General features: G+C 37.7%; 2 protein-coding genes across 3 annotated transcripts in view; one reads left to right on the top strand and one right to left on the bottom strand.

Moving 5' to 3' along the window:
• Nucleotides 1–14,410, bottom strand: part of grk5l (G protein-coupled receptor kinase 5 like) — an 821,722-nt gene that overhangs the window by 166,271 nt on the left and 641,041 nt on the right. The window lies entirely within an intron of this gene.
• adamts13 (ADAM metallopeptidase with thrombospondin type 1 motif, 13) overlaps nucleotides 1–14,410 on the top strand; it is a 54,071-nt gene that overhangs the window by 5,398 nt on the left and 34,263 nt on the right. For both annotated transcript variants that reach the window (XR_012384731.1, XM_002663221.8), the window contains exons 5-17: nucleotides 1,001–1,134; nucleotides 2,399–2,482; nucleotides 2,559–2,683; nucleotides 2,893–3,039; nucleotides 3,118–3,252; nucleotides 3,563–3,713; nucleotides 7,335–7,439; nucleotides 7,583–7,734; nucleotides 8,452–8,515; nucleotides 11,401–11,527; nucleotides 11,611–11,759; nucleotides 11,885–12,005; nucleotides 12,098–12,178. Coding sequence is in view for 1 of the 2 variants with exons in the window: in XM_002663221.8 (XP_002663267.4) it covers nucleotides 1,001–1,134; nucleotides 2,399–2,482; nucleotides 2,559–2,683; nucleotides 2,893–3,039; nucleotides 3,118–3,252; nucleotides 3,563–3,713; nucleotides 7,335–7,439; nucleotides 7,583–7,734; nucleotides 8,452–8,515; nucleotides 11,401–11,527; nucleotides 11,611–11,759; nucleotides 11,885–12,005; nucleotides 12,098–12,178 (1,575 nt within the window). In the remaining variant the exon portion in view is untranslated. The remainder of the gene's footprint in view (nucleotides 1–1,000; nucleotides 1,135–2,398; nucleotides 2,483–2,558; nucleotides 2,684–2,892; nucleotides 3,040–3,117; nucleotides 3,253–3,562; nucleotides 3,714–7,334; nucleotides 7,440–7,582; nucleotides 7,735–8,451; nucleotides 8,516–11,400; nucleotides 11,528–11,610; nucleotides 11,760–11,884; nucleotides 12,006–12,097; nucleotides 12,179–14,410) is intronic.

Raw genomic sequence — 14,410 nt, 5'->3', positions numbered from 1 at the left:
GTGTTGAGCCCAATGAGCCTCATATCTAAAAATAGAGCAAGGGTGTTCCTTTGGTGACATTGCTTTGACTCACACGCTGAAAATGGCGGACGTGGCCTGTCAATCAATATTGGTGAGTGGGGGGGCCGCACTCCTACGTCAAGTTGCGGTCGGTCTCAAAACCGCTCCAATTGGTCCATCGTTTTTATGTTGTTAAATTGAAAAAAAAGGTGGTGTGTTTATAATACCCCAATATGACAGTCTGCACACTAAACCTACACACATGTCTGTCCAAACCATAGGTGCCCTTTAACATTTTAACGCTGTTATAAGGAGACTACAGAGTCTTTAAGCATGAGCAACTCAATTATTACCTCAAACAATTTACTCAAAATACTAATTCACACAGGAATTCATCTTTCTCATAAAGTCACTGAATTATTATTTGAAAAGACTCAGTTATAACACTGACAGTTTGTTGCTCAGATACACAATAGTCTGCAGTGCAAGCAGAGCAAAAACAGAGCGCCATTGCATCTTAAATTACTTATTATTCATTCATTCTCCCTTCGGCTTAGTCCCTTTATTATCAGGGGTCGCCACTGCAGAATGAACTGCCAACTTACTCAGCATATGTTTTACACATGGGTTGCCCTTCCAGCTGCAACCCAGTACTTAGAAACAACCATACTCATTTATTCACACACATACACTACGGCCAATTTATTTTATTCAATTCACTTATATCGCATGTCTTTGTACTGTGGGGGAAACCGGAGCACCCTGGGGAAACCCACGGCAACATGAAGAGAACATGCAAACTCCACACAGAAATACCAACCGACCTAGCTGGGACTAGAACCAGCAAGTGCTAACCACTGTTGCTGTTTACTTACACTTTACATTAAGTAGATTAATAATGACAAGTAAAAAAATTAATACTGACTCTAATATACAATATGAGTACATTTATTGTTAATTACGTTTCTGCTGTTCTTACAGTGATCTGCATTTGTCCTAGGTCAGTTCAGGTTACGGAGGTCACCTCTGAGGTCAGAGGTCACATATCTGGAGCTAGCAGTGGTTGTTGGTCCTGATGTCTACGAAGTTCATCGGCAAGACACTGAGAGATACATCTTAACCAACCTCAACATTGTATGTGTTTGTCTAATCTCAAGTCTTGCTTGTGATTATATACTTATTTACAATAACTTTGACAAATATACCATACACTACCTGACAAAAGTTTTGTCAACTATCCAGGTTTTAGGAATAACCCATACTTGCTTGACTTTTAGTTGATCATTTGGTATCGGAAGTGGCTTATATGAAAGGCAAAGGCCTCTAGAGTATGCTTATTTTACCAAAATAAAATAAGTTCATGCCTGAATTTTAAATTATTCAATTAGGACAATAAGGTCTGACTTTGATTAGACAAGTCTTGTCACTTAAGAGAAACAATGTACAGTATAGAACAGGGGTGGCCAACCCTGTTCCTGGTGAGCCACCTTTCTACAGATTTCAGTTGCAACCCATATTAAACACACCTGCCTGTAATTATCACGTGGTGTTCAGGTCCTAATTAATTGGTTCAGGTGTGTTTTATATGAGTAGCAACTGAAATCTGCAGGAAGGTAGCTCTCCAGGAACAGGGTTGGCCCCTGGTATAGAATGTAAAGTCATGGTGCAGTGGAAAAATAATTTAATATTGTATATGACTACCATAAGCTTAGACAATGGCATCCATACATGCAATGACTCAAATATTTATTAATAAAGTCATCTGGAATGGCAAAGAAAGCGTTCTTGAAGGACTTCCAGAGTTCATCGAGATTCTTTGGATTCATCTTCAATGCTTCCTCCTTCATATTACCCCAGACATGCTCAATAATGTTCAGGTCTGATAACTGGGCTGGCCAATCCTGGAAAACCTTGACCTTTTTTGCTCTCAGGATCTTTGATGTGAAGGTTAAAGTATGAGGAGCAGCGCTATCCTGCTGAAGAATTTGTCTTCTCTAGTGGTTTGTAATGTAATGGGCAGCACAAATGTCTTGTTACCTCAGGCTGTTAATGTTGCCATCCACTCTGCAGATCTCTCGCACACCTTATACTAATGTAATGTAACCCCAAACCATGATTTTTCCTTCACCAAACTTGACTGATTTCTATGGAAATCTTAGGTCCATGTGGGTTCCAATAGGTCTTCTGCAGTATTTGTGATGATTGGGATCCAGATCAACAGATGATTCATCAGGCAAATCTACTTTCTCCCACTTTTCTCCCACATCCAAATGATCAACTAGAAGTCAAGTTATTGTCTTTCGATCTTATAACTTAGATCGACGACTTTTGTCAGTTAGTGTATGGTATAAAAGTAGTGCAAAAATACTGTTATTAAATATCTACTGTACACTTGCAGGCCTCTGAGCTTTTGAGAGATGTTACCCTCGGTGCCAATATAAGGGTTCACCTTGTCCGTATGATCATTCTTACAGAGCCAGAGGTATAAGTGACCTAATGTTGTACACAACAGTTATCATGTTAGCCACTAGCAAAATAAAGTTTGTTTTAATCCACAGCCAGACATCCAGATCTCAGAAAACATCACATCATCTTTAAAAAGTGTTTGCGAATGGGGTCAGAAGGTCAATCCTGATGCTGACAGTGATCCTTTACATGCAGATCTACTGTTATATATTACCAGGTGTAGCCTCTAAAAGACTCTCACACTACTTAAAACTATTTTTTCAATATTGTACAAACCATTTATTAAAGTCTAGATATTATATTGTGTTATATTATATTATATTCATTTATATTATATAGTAAATATAATTTTCTTACAAACAATTTTTAAAATAATAAATTTTTCTTCATATTTGCTGTTTAGTAACTCTCTTTGACATCACTAAGGTTTGATCTGGTGTTACCCAATGGGAATAAGCTTGTGAGAGGTGTAACTCAATTTGGTGGAGTCTGTTCCACTCAATGGAACTGTGTTATTACGGAGGATACAGGCTTTGATCTTGGCATCACTATTGCTCATGAGATTGGCCACAGGTGAGCTTGAGAACATTAGGTATTTCCAGTAACTAAAAAAAATTTGCTGAAATATTTTAAACCTTCTTGTTTCATCAGTTTTGGGATAAATCATGATGGAATAGATAACACATGCAGCTCTAGTGGCTTTATGATGGCATCTGATGGAGGTTATAACAGCGTCGATCTCACCTGGTCCCAATGCAGCAGGGCTCAGCTCTACAGCTTCTTCAGGTGTCACTCACTAAATTCATCTTTTTATTATATATATGTTTTTTAGCTTTCTTTGCAGCATTAAAAATTTAAATCATTGGTGGAGCTGCTGAAAATTCCCATCACCTAAATATATTACATAAAATATATTACAATAGAATCATTAATAATAATGCTGTTTTTACTACATTTTCAAAAAGACAGCCTGTGTGTGTTAGAGACTTCTTTCAATTTTTTTTGCTTTTAAATCTTACAGACAAAACCAAAATAACTTTTTTTCATAATGAGAGTTTTCCTCCTAACATGATTGTGTTCGTTCTCTGCTATGTAGAGCTGGTAAGGCAGAGTGTGTTCAGGATGTGCCAGTGTTGGGTGGTTCAGTGCAGGACTGGAGGCCTGGTCTTTTCTATGGAGTGGACGATCAGTGCCGTATAGCGTTTGGCAGCTCAGCAACTGCTTGCTCTTTCACTAATGAAGACATGGTGAGTGAGAATGACTATCAGTAGACATGTTTTTTTTCTGTGCAAATCATCAAAAACTCTCCTAAAATGTCCACATTTGATGTCTGATTGGTTTGCATTCAGCAGATTGTTGCCTGTTAAAAATGTGGAGATGTGATAGGAGAGAGACTGGTCTGTAATTTTCAACCAATGAGATGTTGAGTTTTGTTTTTTTGAGCAGAACGGTTACCCATGACCTGCTTAAAAATGGTTGGGAATGAATGTTACAGTGTGAAGTAAAATGTTGATGTGTGTTAGGGTCAGCACTATGGCCGTGGAATTGTCTTGCAGGATGTGTGACGGGATTGGGTCTAGAGGGCAGTTTGTGGGATTGGTAGAGTGGAAAGTTTAAATTCTTCTTCCTCATTAAGGAGGGAGATATAGAAGAGTGAATTTCTGAGGGTGTGATTTGGGTTGTATGTAGAGGAAAACAGACTTTATTTGAGTGTTTTTCTGGGAAAAAGGTGGCCCTGTGAAAAATCCTTACCTCATAAGGAGGTAGTGGGAGTAGGCAGGTGCATAAGTAGGGCTTAACCTGCACAGGTAGGGCACATGCCTTTTTTCCCTTGGAAAAAAATGCCCCTCGCGATCATCCAAATTCTCCTCCTCTCAAAACATCTCTGAGATGTCTCTCAGAACATCGGACAGCACAGGTGTCAAATTCAGTTCCTAGAGGGCCACAGCTCTGCACAGTTTAGTTTCAACTCTAATTAAACACACCTGATTAAACTAATTGAGTCATTCAAGCTTGTTTTCAATGTGTTGAAGCAAGGTTGGAACTAAACTGTGCAGTGCTGTGGCCCTCCAGGAACTGAGTTTGACAACCCCGGATTAGAGGGAAAAGAGAGCATTGGCCTGGTGGAGAAAGAACATATCTTATCTACACGGAATATTAAAGTGGAACAGAACGCTTCTGTTGCACTAATAACATCAAGAAGTGAGAACTGGGTGTGTGAAGGAAGAGAGGATGTGAGGAGGACTGGGAGGACAAGTTGTGTCTAAAAGAGATTGGTTGGGAGGGTGGCTGTGTGGTTTTGGGGAGCAGTCAAATGTAATGCTAAAACAGAGTGCAGTGCTATGAAGACTGCATCTTCTGTGCTCCTGTTGCCATGGTAGGCAAACTGATGTGGGTCCAGTGTGGATGGCAGAGAGTCTTTCAGATGTGCCAGGACCAACCGCTCAAAGCACTTCATGATGTTGGGCTAGAGTGTTTCGGCACTGGGAAAATAGAGGTGGTTTTAAAGCATGTAGGCACAGCTGCTAGGTTAAGCGATAGGTTAAAAATGTCTGTGAATACCCCAGCGAGCTGTTCTGCACATGCTTTGAGGATGCACCCAGGAATACTGTCTGGTCCAGCAGCCTTACGCACACTGATTCGACTCAGTGCGGTGTAGACTTGTGAGGAGGTGAATGTGATAACTGAGTGGTCGGTTGAGGATGTGATCCTGTTGTAGGGCAAGGGTTAGTAAATCGATTGAATGAATGTGCCATTCTAGCACAAGTTGTTAGTAAATCTGGTCCAAGTGTGATCCCAAGTTCCATCTGTGGTTTCCCTCATCTTCCAAAATCTGAGATAATTTTTGCATTCTCAGTTTGAAATGTTCATCTTTGGAAAAGCCTTCTGCTGATTCCATCTATCTGTAGGTGTTACTCATCATCACAAATTTTTTTGGTTAAGTCAAATTTTGTGGATGGCCCTATGGTGTTTCCTGGTGCCTTCACGTCTTCTTCCTTCATCACCACTGTAGGTTGGGCTCAGAACTAAACCATGCTCCTTCTCTCCATCCTTCCTGCTGTAGTTCACTATCATACTGGCTATCTTTTGCGTGGCTTGGGGGTCTCATCCATCACAGGGTCATCTGTGGTCTCTGTTACAGGCAACTCCTTTATGGGAGTCAACTCCCAATGGTTTCTCCTGACACTTTCTTTTCATTAGAAAGTGATCTCGTTTAGGTGTCTACAGCCACCTTCTTGGGGTTCTGTCTATACTTGTCATACTTGTTTTTCATTTCTGCTCATTAGATTGCCTTGTGCACATATATCCGTCAATTCTATTAGTCTTTCGCCTGGGGTTGTTAGTGCATAGCACTGTCACATTGACTTGTGTGTGGCATTCTGTTTTGTTTAAGTTATAGTTAAGCTGCAAATAGGTCTGCTGTGCTTAGAATGGCTAGTCGAAAAAAGATCACAATCTCGGTTCGACCTCCTAGACGATCTTAATCCAGCATTTCTACGATTCTGCCAATCATATTTTCAAGTTCAGGAGAGAAGCAAAGGAGGCTGCAAACCAGTCACATACTGTAATTATAAGGTATAACTCACCAAAAAATGTCATTTTTGTCTTCATTTAATGATGTATTCACGGCCAGGAAATCACATGTGACGTGAGCTGCTGACCGTGAGCTGTTACCACAGAGAGGGCGTGCATGCGCCCTACTTAATGATGTACACGCACATGTCTACTTTAATGATCAGAACCTGCATAGGCTTGTAAAAAACATTCAGTTTGTGACACAGAGCGATCGTTTGAGAGCCACGCGCGAAGTATGAACAGCACTTAGCAGTGAAAATGAAATCGAAAGCACGCACATCATTTAAATAATCATTTCGCATTTTAGAGTTATGATTGTCAAGCATTTGATATGTTTCTTCCTTCACAGTAAACAGAATTGTGCATGAAAATAAATGTTTACAGTGTCAGTTTACCTACTCTAGCCTATATATTGTTGAATATTATGTAAGAGGTAATCTGATAATGACAAAAACCAGTTTTACCAGTGAATAAAATGGTCTAATAATGTTGTCAATGACAGATTGCAAGCATATATCACAAACATAATAATTCAACATCAGAATTATTATAATTAGAATAGAATTATTTCTAGAAACCAGTAGACCTACACATACTAGTATGATTGTTGTTTGCGATATCCGCTTGTTAAGTGGTGACGTGTTTGTGACGTATGTAATACTGTTTACGGGTCCAAGCCGCCACTTATTTGAGTGGAGAAATCATTCGTTTATGATCACGTTTTATTCCTATCACACATTAAAGTTAATTTTATATAAAATCATAGTGTACACAACAATCTCTGGGGTTGCTGCATAACAAATACCAAAATTTTAACAATTTATAAAAAAATAATCGCTTTCAGGCCATCGGATATTAGGCATGGACATATATACTGCGACCGGGATTTTCGAAAGCCTTAAATCGCTTTGTAAACGTTTATTATTACCATTTTTATGAGTCTCCCCATTCAGTTGAATAGAGCGCTTGGACCCGGAAGCCGCTTCACGTGACGTCACACTTAACAAGCGGATAACAATAATAATAGCCCACTCATATTAACCTTTATTTTACATCTACAGAATCGTGAGAAATTCGTGATCTGTATTTTAAGCAAACAAATCGCAATTCTTATTTCAGTCAGAATCGTTCAGCTCTAGCTCTGCTTCACCTTGTCTTCTGCCTCAAAAACCATGTAATAGATATAACATAAGGCACAAAACTGATTAATTCTGATTTCTTTAGAATTTTCAGATTGATTTGACTATGAAAATTAAAAATGACTTTATTTTATTTTTTTTACTGGTGTCAAGACAACTTGCCGTGTTCTGTCCTGCCATATTAACCCTCAGGATCATAGCTCATGCACTCGTCTTCTTGTGCCACTCCTGGATGGAACAGAGTGTGGGCCCAGTCAGGTGACAAAGCAATGAATTTACTGTAAATCATTAGGAATAAATATTTATATTCATATTCACATAGTTTTGCATTTGTCATTTTATTTTCAAATTACATTTTATTCATGTACATGTGTTAATAGTCTCTTTTTGTATTGTTGTAGTGGTGTTTAAAAGGTCGGTGTGTGTCCCCTTCTACTTCGGGCTCTTCCATGATGGTGCATGGCTCATGGTCTGCATGGTCTGACTTCTCTCCTTGCTCACGAACATGTGGAGGAGGAATCACTCACCGCAGGAGGCAATGCAACAACCCTAGGTGCGAGAGAAAGATAATGGGACAATAAAGCTAAGTGTATGAATAAAAGTAGAATGAACATCAACTATTCTGGCATATGTTTCATGCAGTGGATGCCCTTTCAGCTACAACCCAGTACTGGGAAACACCCGTACACTCTCTTATTCACAAAAACACTCATAAACTAGTTTATTCAATTCCCTTCTACAGCATGTCTTTGGACTGTGGTGGAAACTGGAGCTCCCAGAGGAAACCTAAGCAAACATGGGAGAACATGCAAACTCTAAACTTTATGGTACAGGGTTGATGTTTCACTTCATGTTCGCCCATGGTGAACAAAATCAGTCCAGATGTAGTCACTGTTAGACAGAAAAGATCACAACATTGCAACAACTGAGTAGCCATTTACAAAGAAGGTGTCTTTGTGTCGGAAAATGTGATGTACAACACTTAAAAGTAATTTCACTATGTCGCAGTTGTTATGCCAACTTTCCACACAGATGCTCATAAGTGTGATGGTATGGGTGCGGGGGACACTTTCATTTTGAGTGGGCACTTTGGTGCATAGCTCTGCCATCTTATCCCTTTTGAAAAATGGTTTATTTTGTGCTTTTACATCTAAATAAGTAAATTGTTCTAATGCTTTAGCTGAAGCATTATCAATATAATGCAAATAGGAGAAGAGCTTCCAACGTCTTTGCCCTATTGATTTATAGTGAAGCTTTTTTTTTGTTTCAGGTCAGCCTTTGGTGGAACCATCTGTAAAGGACAGAATACAGAAGCTGAACTTTGTAATCTTCAGGTAACAGTAACTGGTCATGTTATTCTTGGCATCTGTAAGTCATGTTGTTCAAGAGTTTTAGGGTTGTCAGCACTGGTGTCAAAAGTATTCACATTCATTACTCGGGTAGAAGTAAAGAGACTACGGTTAAAAAAGACTAAGTATCAACTCAAGATAACTCAAGTAAAAGTGTAGCAGTACTTGTTTCAAAACTATACTTAATGTCAAGACTCCTGTTTTATATTTACTGCAATTAAGTCCTTGCTCCTTTCCCTAACCCAAACCGTGACAGTATAAACTGGCCAACTGAAGACACAGCAGTATGGGTTTAAAGCCCAGCTCTCTCCCAGCAAAGAGGACCCCAAGAGGACTGCCAAACCAGCAGAACCATTTCACTCATTTCGCGTTCAATGAAGGTCTCCTTGAGGCAGTCCGGGGGCTTAAGTTCATAAGATGCTGACAGTTTGATAATCTTGGATATAAATATCACGGCTTCACAATATTACGATGTTGTGACTACTGCTCTAAAAATGTTCTTTTTAAATGTCTTTTTTTCCCCATTGAACACAATAAATTTTATTTTAACATTTAAAATGTTTTGAAACAATCAACATGTCAGGCTAAATAATTAATATAAGTCATTGACTTCTGCTGTCTCCATTAGTTTGAAAAAAAAACTTATTTCTTTACAACTTGAAAAGTCATCTTTAGACATCTATTTTTCTTTGAATATAAAGTAAGTCACTGCACTGTTCAGGTCTATAGCATGCTTGTAAGTAGGTTTTAAGCGATTTGTTTCTCAAACGGTTCCTGAATCATGGACTGACCAGTAGCTTTTCATGTGGAGAGTTCTTTTTTTCTGGAGATACTGTTGCTCTAAAAAAACTAGATAAAATAGTCGTAAAAAACATTACAAAAACCTTAGGACGGTTTTAAAACTTAGATTTTTCAAAACCACGGTAAACCTTAAAACCTGTTATCATCCCATGCTTACCCTCATCCACTTCTTTCTGACTGGATAGGATGAGCCATTTGATTGGGAGGAGCTGGGCGATTTTGGTATATAGACTTATTAGAAGGTGGTGGAATATGCCTGTCTGAAGAAGGAGAAGGAGATCTTGCAGGGGGAATGGACCCCTCTCACCACCACCAGGACCACCTCTCAGTACATGCCCAATCCCCAAGGTCTAACCTTCTCCCATAATCTGTGGCTGAAAGGCGTCTTCAGCCAAGGCAGCCCCAGCCCCAGAGCATTTGCCAGTGTCGGCTCATGCCCCAGAGCGCCTGCCAGTGATGGCTTCTGCCCCAAAGCACAGCTCAGTTCCATCTCCACCCTGCTGGCCCCAGCCCAGCTCCTTGCCCTGCCTGAACCACCAAGACTCCCTGATTAGGTGGCTTCCTGACCCGCTGATCCCACCCTGGTTTGTCCCTCCGATCCCGCCCTTTTTTGTCCCTCCGATCCCGCCCTGGTTTGTCCCTCCGGTCCCACCCTGGACTGTCCCTCCAGTCCCACCCTTGTTCCCTATCTAAACCCCTGTTCCCGAAACCCTGTCCTTCCTGTTGGCCTTTTAGTCTCTATTCTAAACTTGTTTAAAGTTGCCATGAAATCAAAGTTGACTCTAGTATATAGTAGTTTTTGGCGGCACAGTGGTGCAGTAGATAGCACTGTTGCCTCACAGCAAGAAGGTCGCTGGTTTGAGCCCCGGCTGGGTCAGCTGGCATTTCTGTGACCATGTTCTCCCTGTGTTCATGTGGATTTCCTCCGGGTGTTTCCCCCTCAAGTCTAAAGATATGCGCTATAGGTGAATTGGGTAAGCTAAATTGTATCTTAGTGTATGTGTGGATGTCTTGGTCCCCCAGGTTGGGGGTTGAGCGTTGGGCTAATGACCCACCTCCTAAAAATGAGATGTTTCGAACCACTAACATGGTGTGGCTAAATCTCAACTTCAATATAAATGGCCTTGGGAGTAAGTAAATAGTACTTTTTTCAATAAACAATGTATCAATTAATAATTTCATAAAAAATAATTTTGCCTTAAAAACTTTAATCAAATTCCCAAACCTCCCCCTCAAAATAACTTTCTGGTCCCATAGAATTCCTTTAGGCCAGTTATATAAAGAACATCCATTTGTTAATCTTTCTTCATTTTGTTAGCCATGCCTGTCTTTTAAAAATCCAGTTGGTGCCCAAAGAACAAAATTATGCATCTCCCTACTTAAAAAAATAATAAAATTCAGGACTGTTTCAAGTGGATGTATGTCACGATAGGGGAAAACATGAAACCTTATCTTCCATTTTATGGCGACTTTAATGATCCTCTGCTGAGATTTTGAGATTGAATTTTTTTTATTTCAGTTGATTTAATGTCAGGCTATGACTGAAGGCAGTTGTAATTTTGTGCTTCTCTTCAATGATTCTGCTTGTTAACATCAGGTGTTCATCACTGATGCTCAATCAACACAAATAATTTTTGTGCTTCAAAGAAATAGTCTTATACAGTTGAGGGCAAAATTATTAGCCCTATTTTAAAATAGTCAAACTTTCTTACAAATACTTCTCAAGTGATATTTAATGGGGAAAGAACTTTTTCACAGTATTTCGGATAATGTTTTTTCTTCTAGATAAAGTTTTATTTGTTTACTTCTGTAAAATTAAACGCCTTTTTAAATGTTTAATTCAATATTAATAGCCCTCTTAAGCAATATATATTTTAAATTAGCCACGGAACAAACTACTGTTGTCCAATGACTTGCCTAATTACCCTAGCTATTTGGTTTGAGTGAAAATGTATGCAGGAAAAGTCATTAAAAAATAAACTTTAAATAACATTACTGCCTACAAATAAGAATATAAACCTGGTGTATTTATGGGAATATAATATATTTCTTGACATTGTTTGTTACAGCTTTGTGATTCAACTCAGCTTGAGTTCATGGCTCGTCAGTGCTCAGCCACAGACCAGCAGCCTCTGTCAGTATCTACAGACTCTAAGTCAATGTATACCTGGATCCCTGCTATAAGCTACAGCTCAGGTGCTCCAAATAAAGATCTTTCTATTGAAATGTTCTTTTTTTTTGTTTTCATCTTATCTGATCTTTAGCTCCCTTCCTTTCAGGTGACTCTCAGTGTAAACTGATGTGTCGTTCACGTGAGCAGGACTTCATGGTGAGTCGTGGGTCTCAGTTCATTGATGGGACGCGGTGTGAATCTGATAATCCCGTACCACATGGGTCAATCTCTGCATGTCTAAGTGGAAAATGCCAGGTAATTATACCACACTAAATCATATTTAAAATGTAATATTTAAAGTTATTTTTAAAGGTGATTTCAATACTTAAGTGCAGTTTCGTTGTACTTTTTCTCATTTCATAAATTTCAAAATGGATTAGCTGTTTGGCTGCGATGGAGCATTGCATTCTGGAAAGGTGGAAGATGTGTGTGGGGTGTGTGGAGGCAATGGCTCCACATGTCACTTAATTTCAAACACTTATTCAGGTGGAAAGGCTGGAGGTGAGTTATTGTTAGACATAATCAAAATTTGTCGTGTTTTTTGGCATTAATTTAAAGCATATTAACCTCTCTTTTGGTATGTTGTCATCTAGAGTATGTGACATTCCTCACCCTTCCCCTGAATGCCTCTCAAGTTCATGTTTTCAACACACGGTCAATTTTTACACATCTTGGTGAGTACACAGTAGCTGTTAACACAACAGCAGAACACAATGAGCTTTATGCACTGATAGAGTTTTAAAGCCAAAGATAAACTTCCGGTGGAAGCTTAATGTGACCATATTCAATTTCACAAGGTTGTTTTTACAGCATTGATGTTGTAATGCAATTATAATATATTCAGTTAAATAGACTTAAGCATTCATTCAGTTGTTTAAGCATAAAATGAGATGAAAGACCATTTTAACCACTAGCGTCGCCAGTAGCAACAGGCTAAAAAAATACTAGAATAAAAAATTATCAGTCATATTTTAAAGACATGGCGAGGGGAAATGAAACTTAATGCAGTGCTTTTTGTTTGATCGGAGACCCACTTCATATTGTATATCTAACAGGCAGTAAAGATCGCTTATTTTTAAAGAAATCAGTTCTTAAATATGGTGATATTGTAATGGAAAGGCAGTTCACCGGAAGCCCTTGGGCTGCCTGGCTGAAAATTAAAAGTCTGTGTGCAAATAGCCCATTGTCCTGCTAGAAGGTTAAATTGTTATGTTTACAAACTCAAAGAATTAAAAGTAAAAAGCTGTCACTTTTTGTAGCTTGGGTTTTTTTTTTTTTTGAACAATTGCACATTTTACAAGAATGTGTAAAAATCTTCATTATAAACATAACGAATTGTTCAAATTCCGATGCAAGTGCAAGTGTTTTAACATAAACAAAACATAAACAAAGACACACATCAATACATTTTGCCAGCGGAAGTTCAGGGGTCTGTTCTTTGTACGTGGATTACGCATTTAGCTGGATTTGTTGACGATTTGACATGATACAGGATCATTTCATTCTTCAAAGCAGATCCAAGAGTTGTTGTCATAGCAACAGTTCTGGTAGATCAAACCTGGTCGGGAGCAGGCTCAATTCATATAAACAGGAATAGATCGGGTCAGTTCAAGCAAAGATAATACTGAAAGTATGTACAGAATTCTGATATTTTCTTACAGTAGTTATATACACTTGGGAAAAGAGTAAATAGTTTTAACTATATATATATATATATATATATATATATATATATATATATATATATATATATATATATATATATTTTTTTTTTTAACTTTATATATATATATATATATATATATATATATATATATATATATATATATATATATATATATATATATATATATATATATATATATATATAAAACTTATGCAATCTGCAATCTGAAATAAAAGTATAAAGACTGCCACCTGGTGGTGCAAAGAGAAAACTTATTGATATGAACTTTTTAGATAGCTTTTGTACAATTTGTGTATAATAGACATGCACAATATGTGACTTTTTTTTAAAAGCAATAATACATATGCAGTCATAAACATGTTTTAACAGCTAATATACAAAATGCTTTTGTAAACATCCAGTTGAGATCTGCCAAATCATCTTACATCATTTTAGCGAGGTACGAAGAACAGACCCCAGATTTACAAAAAGATATAAAAGTGTTTACAAACATTCACAGTTTTTGTTGCCTTTTGATTTAGAGAATGCTTAATCGAGTTGACATATTGCTTGACCTCATTGTTAAAAACATTAAAAGATGTTTTGAATGCAAAAATGTATATTTATGAATGTAATATTTTGCCAAAGGAATAATGAGATCAATAGATTCATTAGGTATAGTCCTAGTTCTGCTGAAGTCATAAAGGCCAAAAAGAACATCCTTCCAAAACAGCTTGAAATCTTTCTCAATTTTTCTGCAATAAAATTACAAATGTCAGATCAGAAACTTTGGACAAAGGGGCATTTGGAGCTATAGGGCTGCTTTAAAGACCCTTTTCACAATTACTTCACTTCCCCCTATCGGCAACACAGTGTATTTCAGTTTCGCTTTACCTTTGAATGAATAGGATATTGGATATTATCTCTGGAAAATACAACTGAAAATATTAGCATGGCCCGTTGTGATTTAAGACTATTAAAGTATTGTGCATGTGTCCAAATGTTTCTCTTTCAATACTGAACTGTTTTTTTTTTTGTGTTGAAAGTAATTGTTTATATTATTAAAAATAGGAATAATCTATTGTTTATAAAGGAGAAAGTATGTTTTCAACCTTTTTACTTATCAATTAAGTTTATTTAATTAGGTTTTATTTTATTTAATCAATAATTAATTTATTTTTACTTTGATGCTGCTATGAATATAAATTTATATTATCTGTTATTTATTATATGTAAATGT

Source organism: Danio rerio, chromosome 8 (genome assembly GCF_049306965.1).
Source record: "Danio rerio strain Tuebingen ecotype United States chromosome 8, GRCz12tu, whole genome shotgun sequence".
In the NCBI taxonomy this organism is placed as follows: Eukaryota; Metazoa; Chordata; class Actinopteri; order Cypriniformes; family Danionidae; genus Danio; species Danio rerio.
Note: the sequence above shows the minus strand (reverse complement) of the source record. Positions and strands in the feature narration are given on the sequence as shown.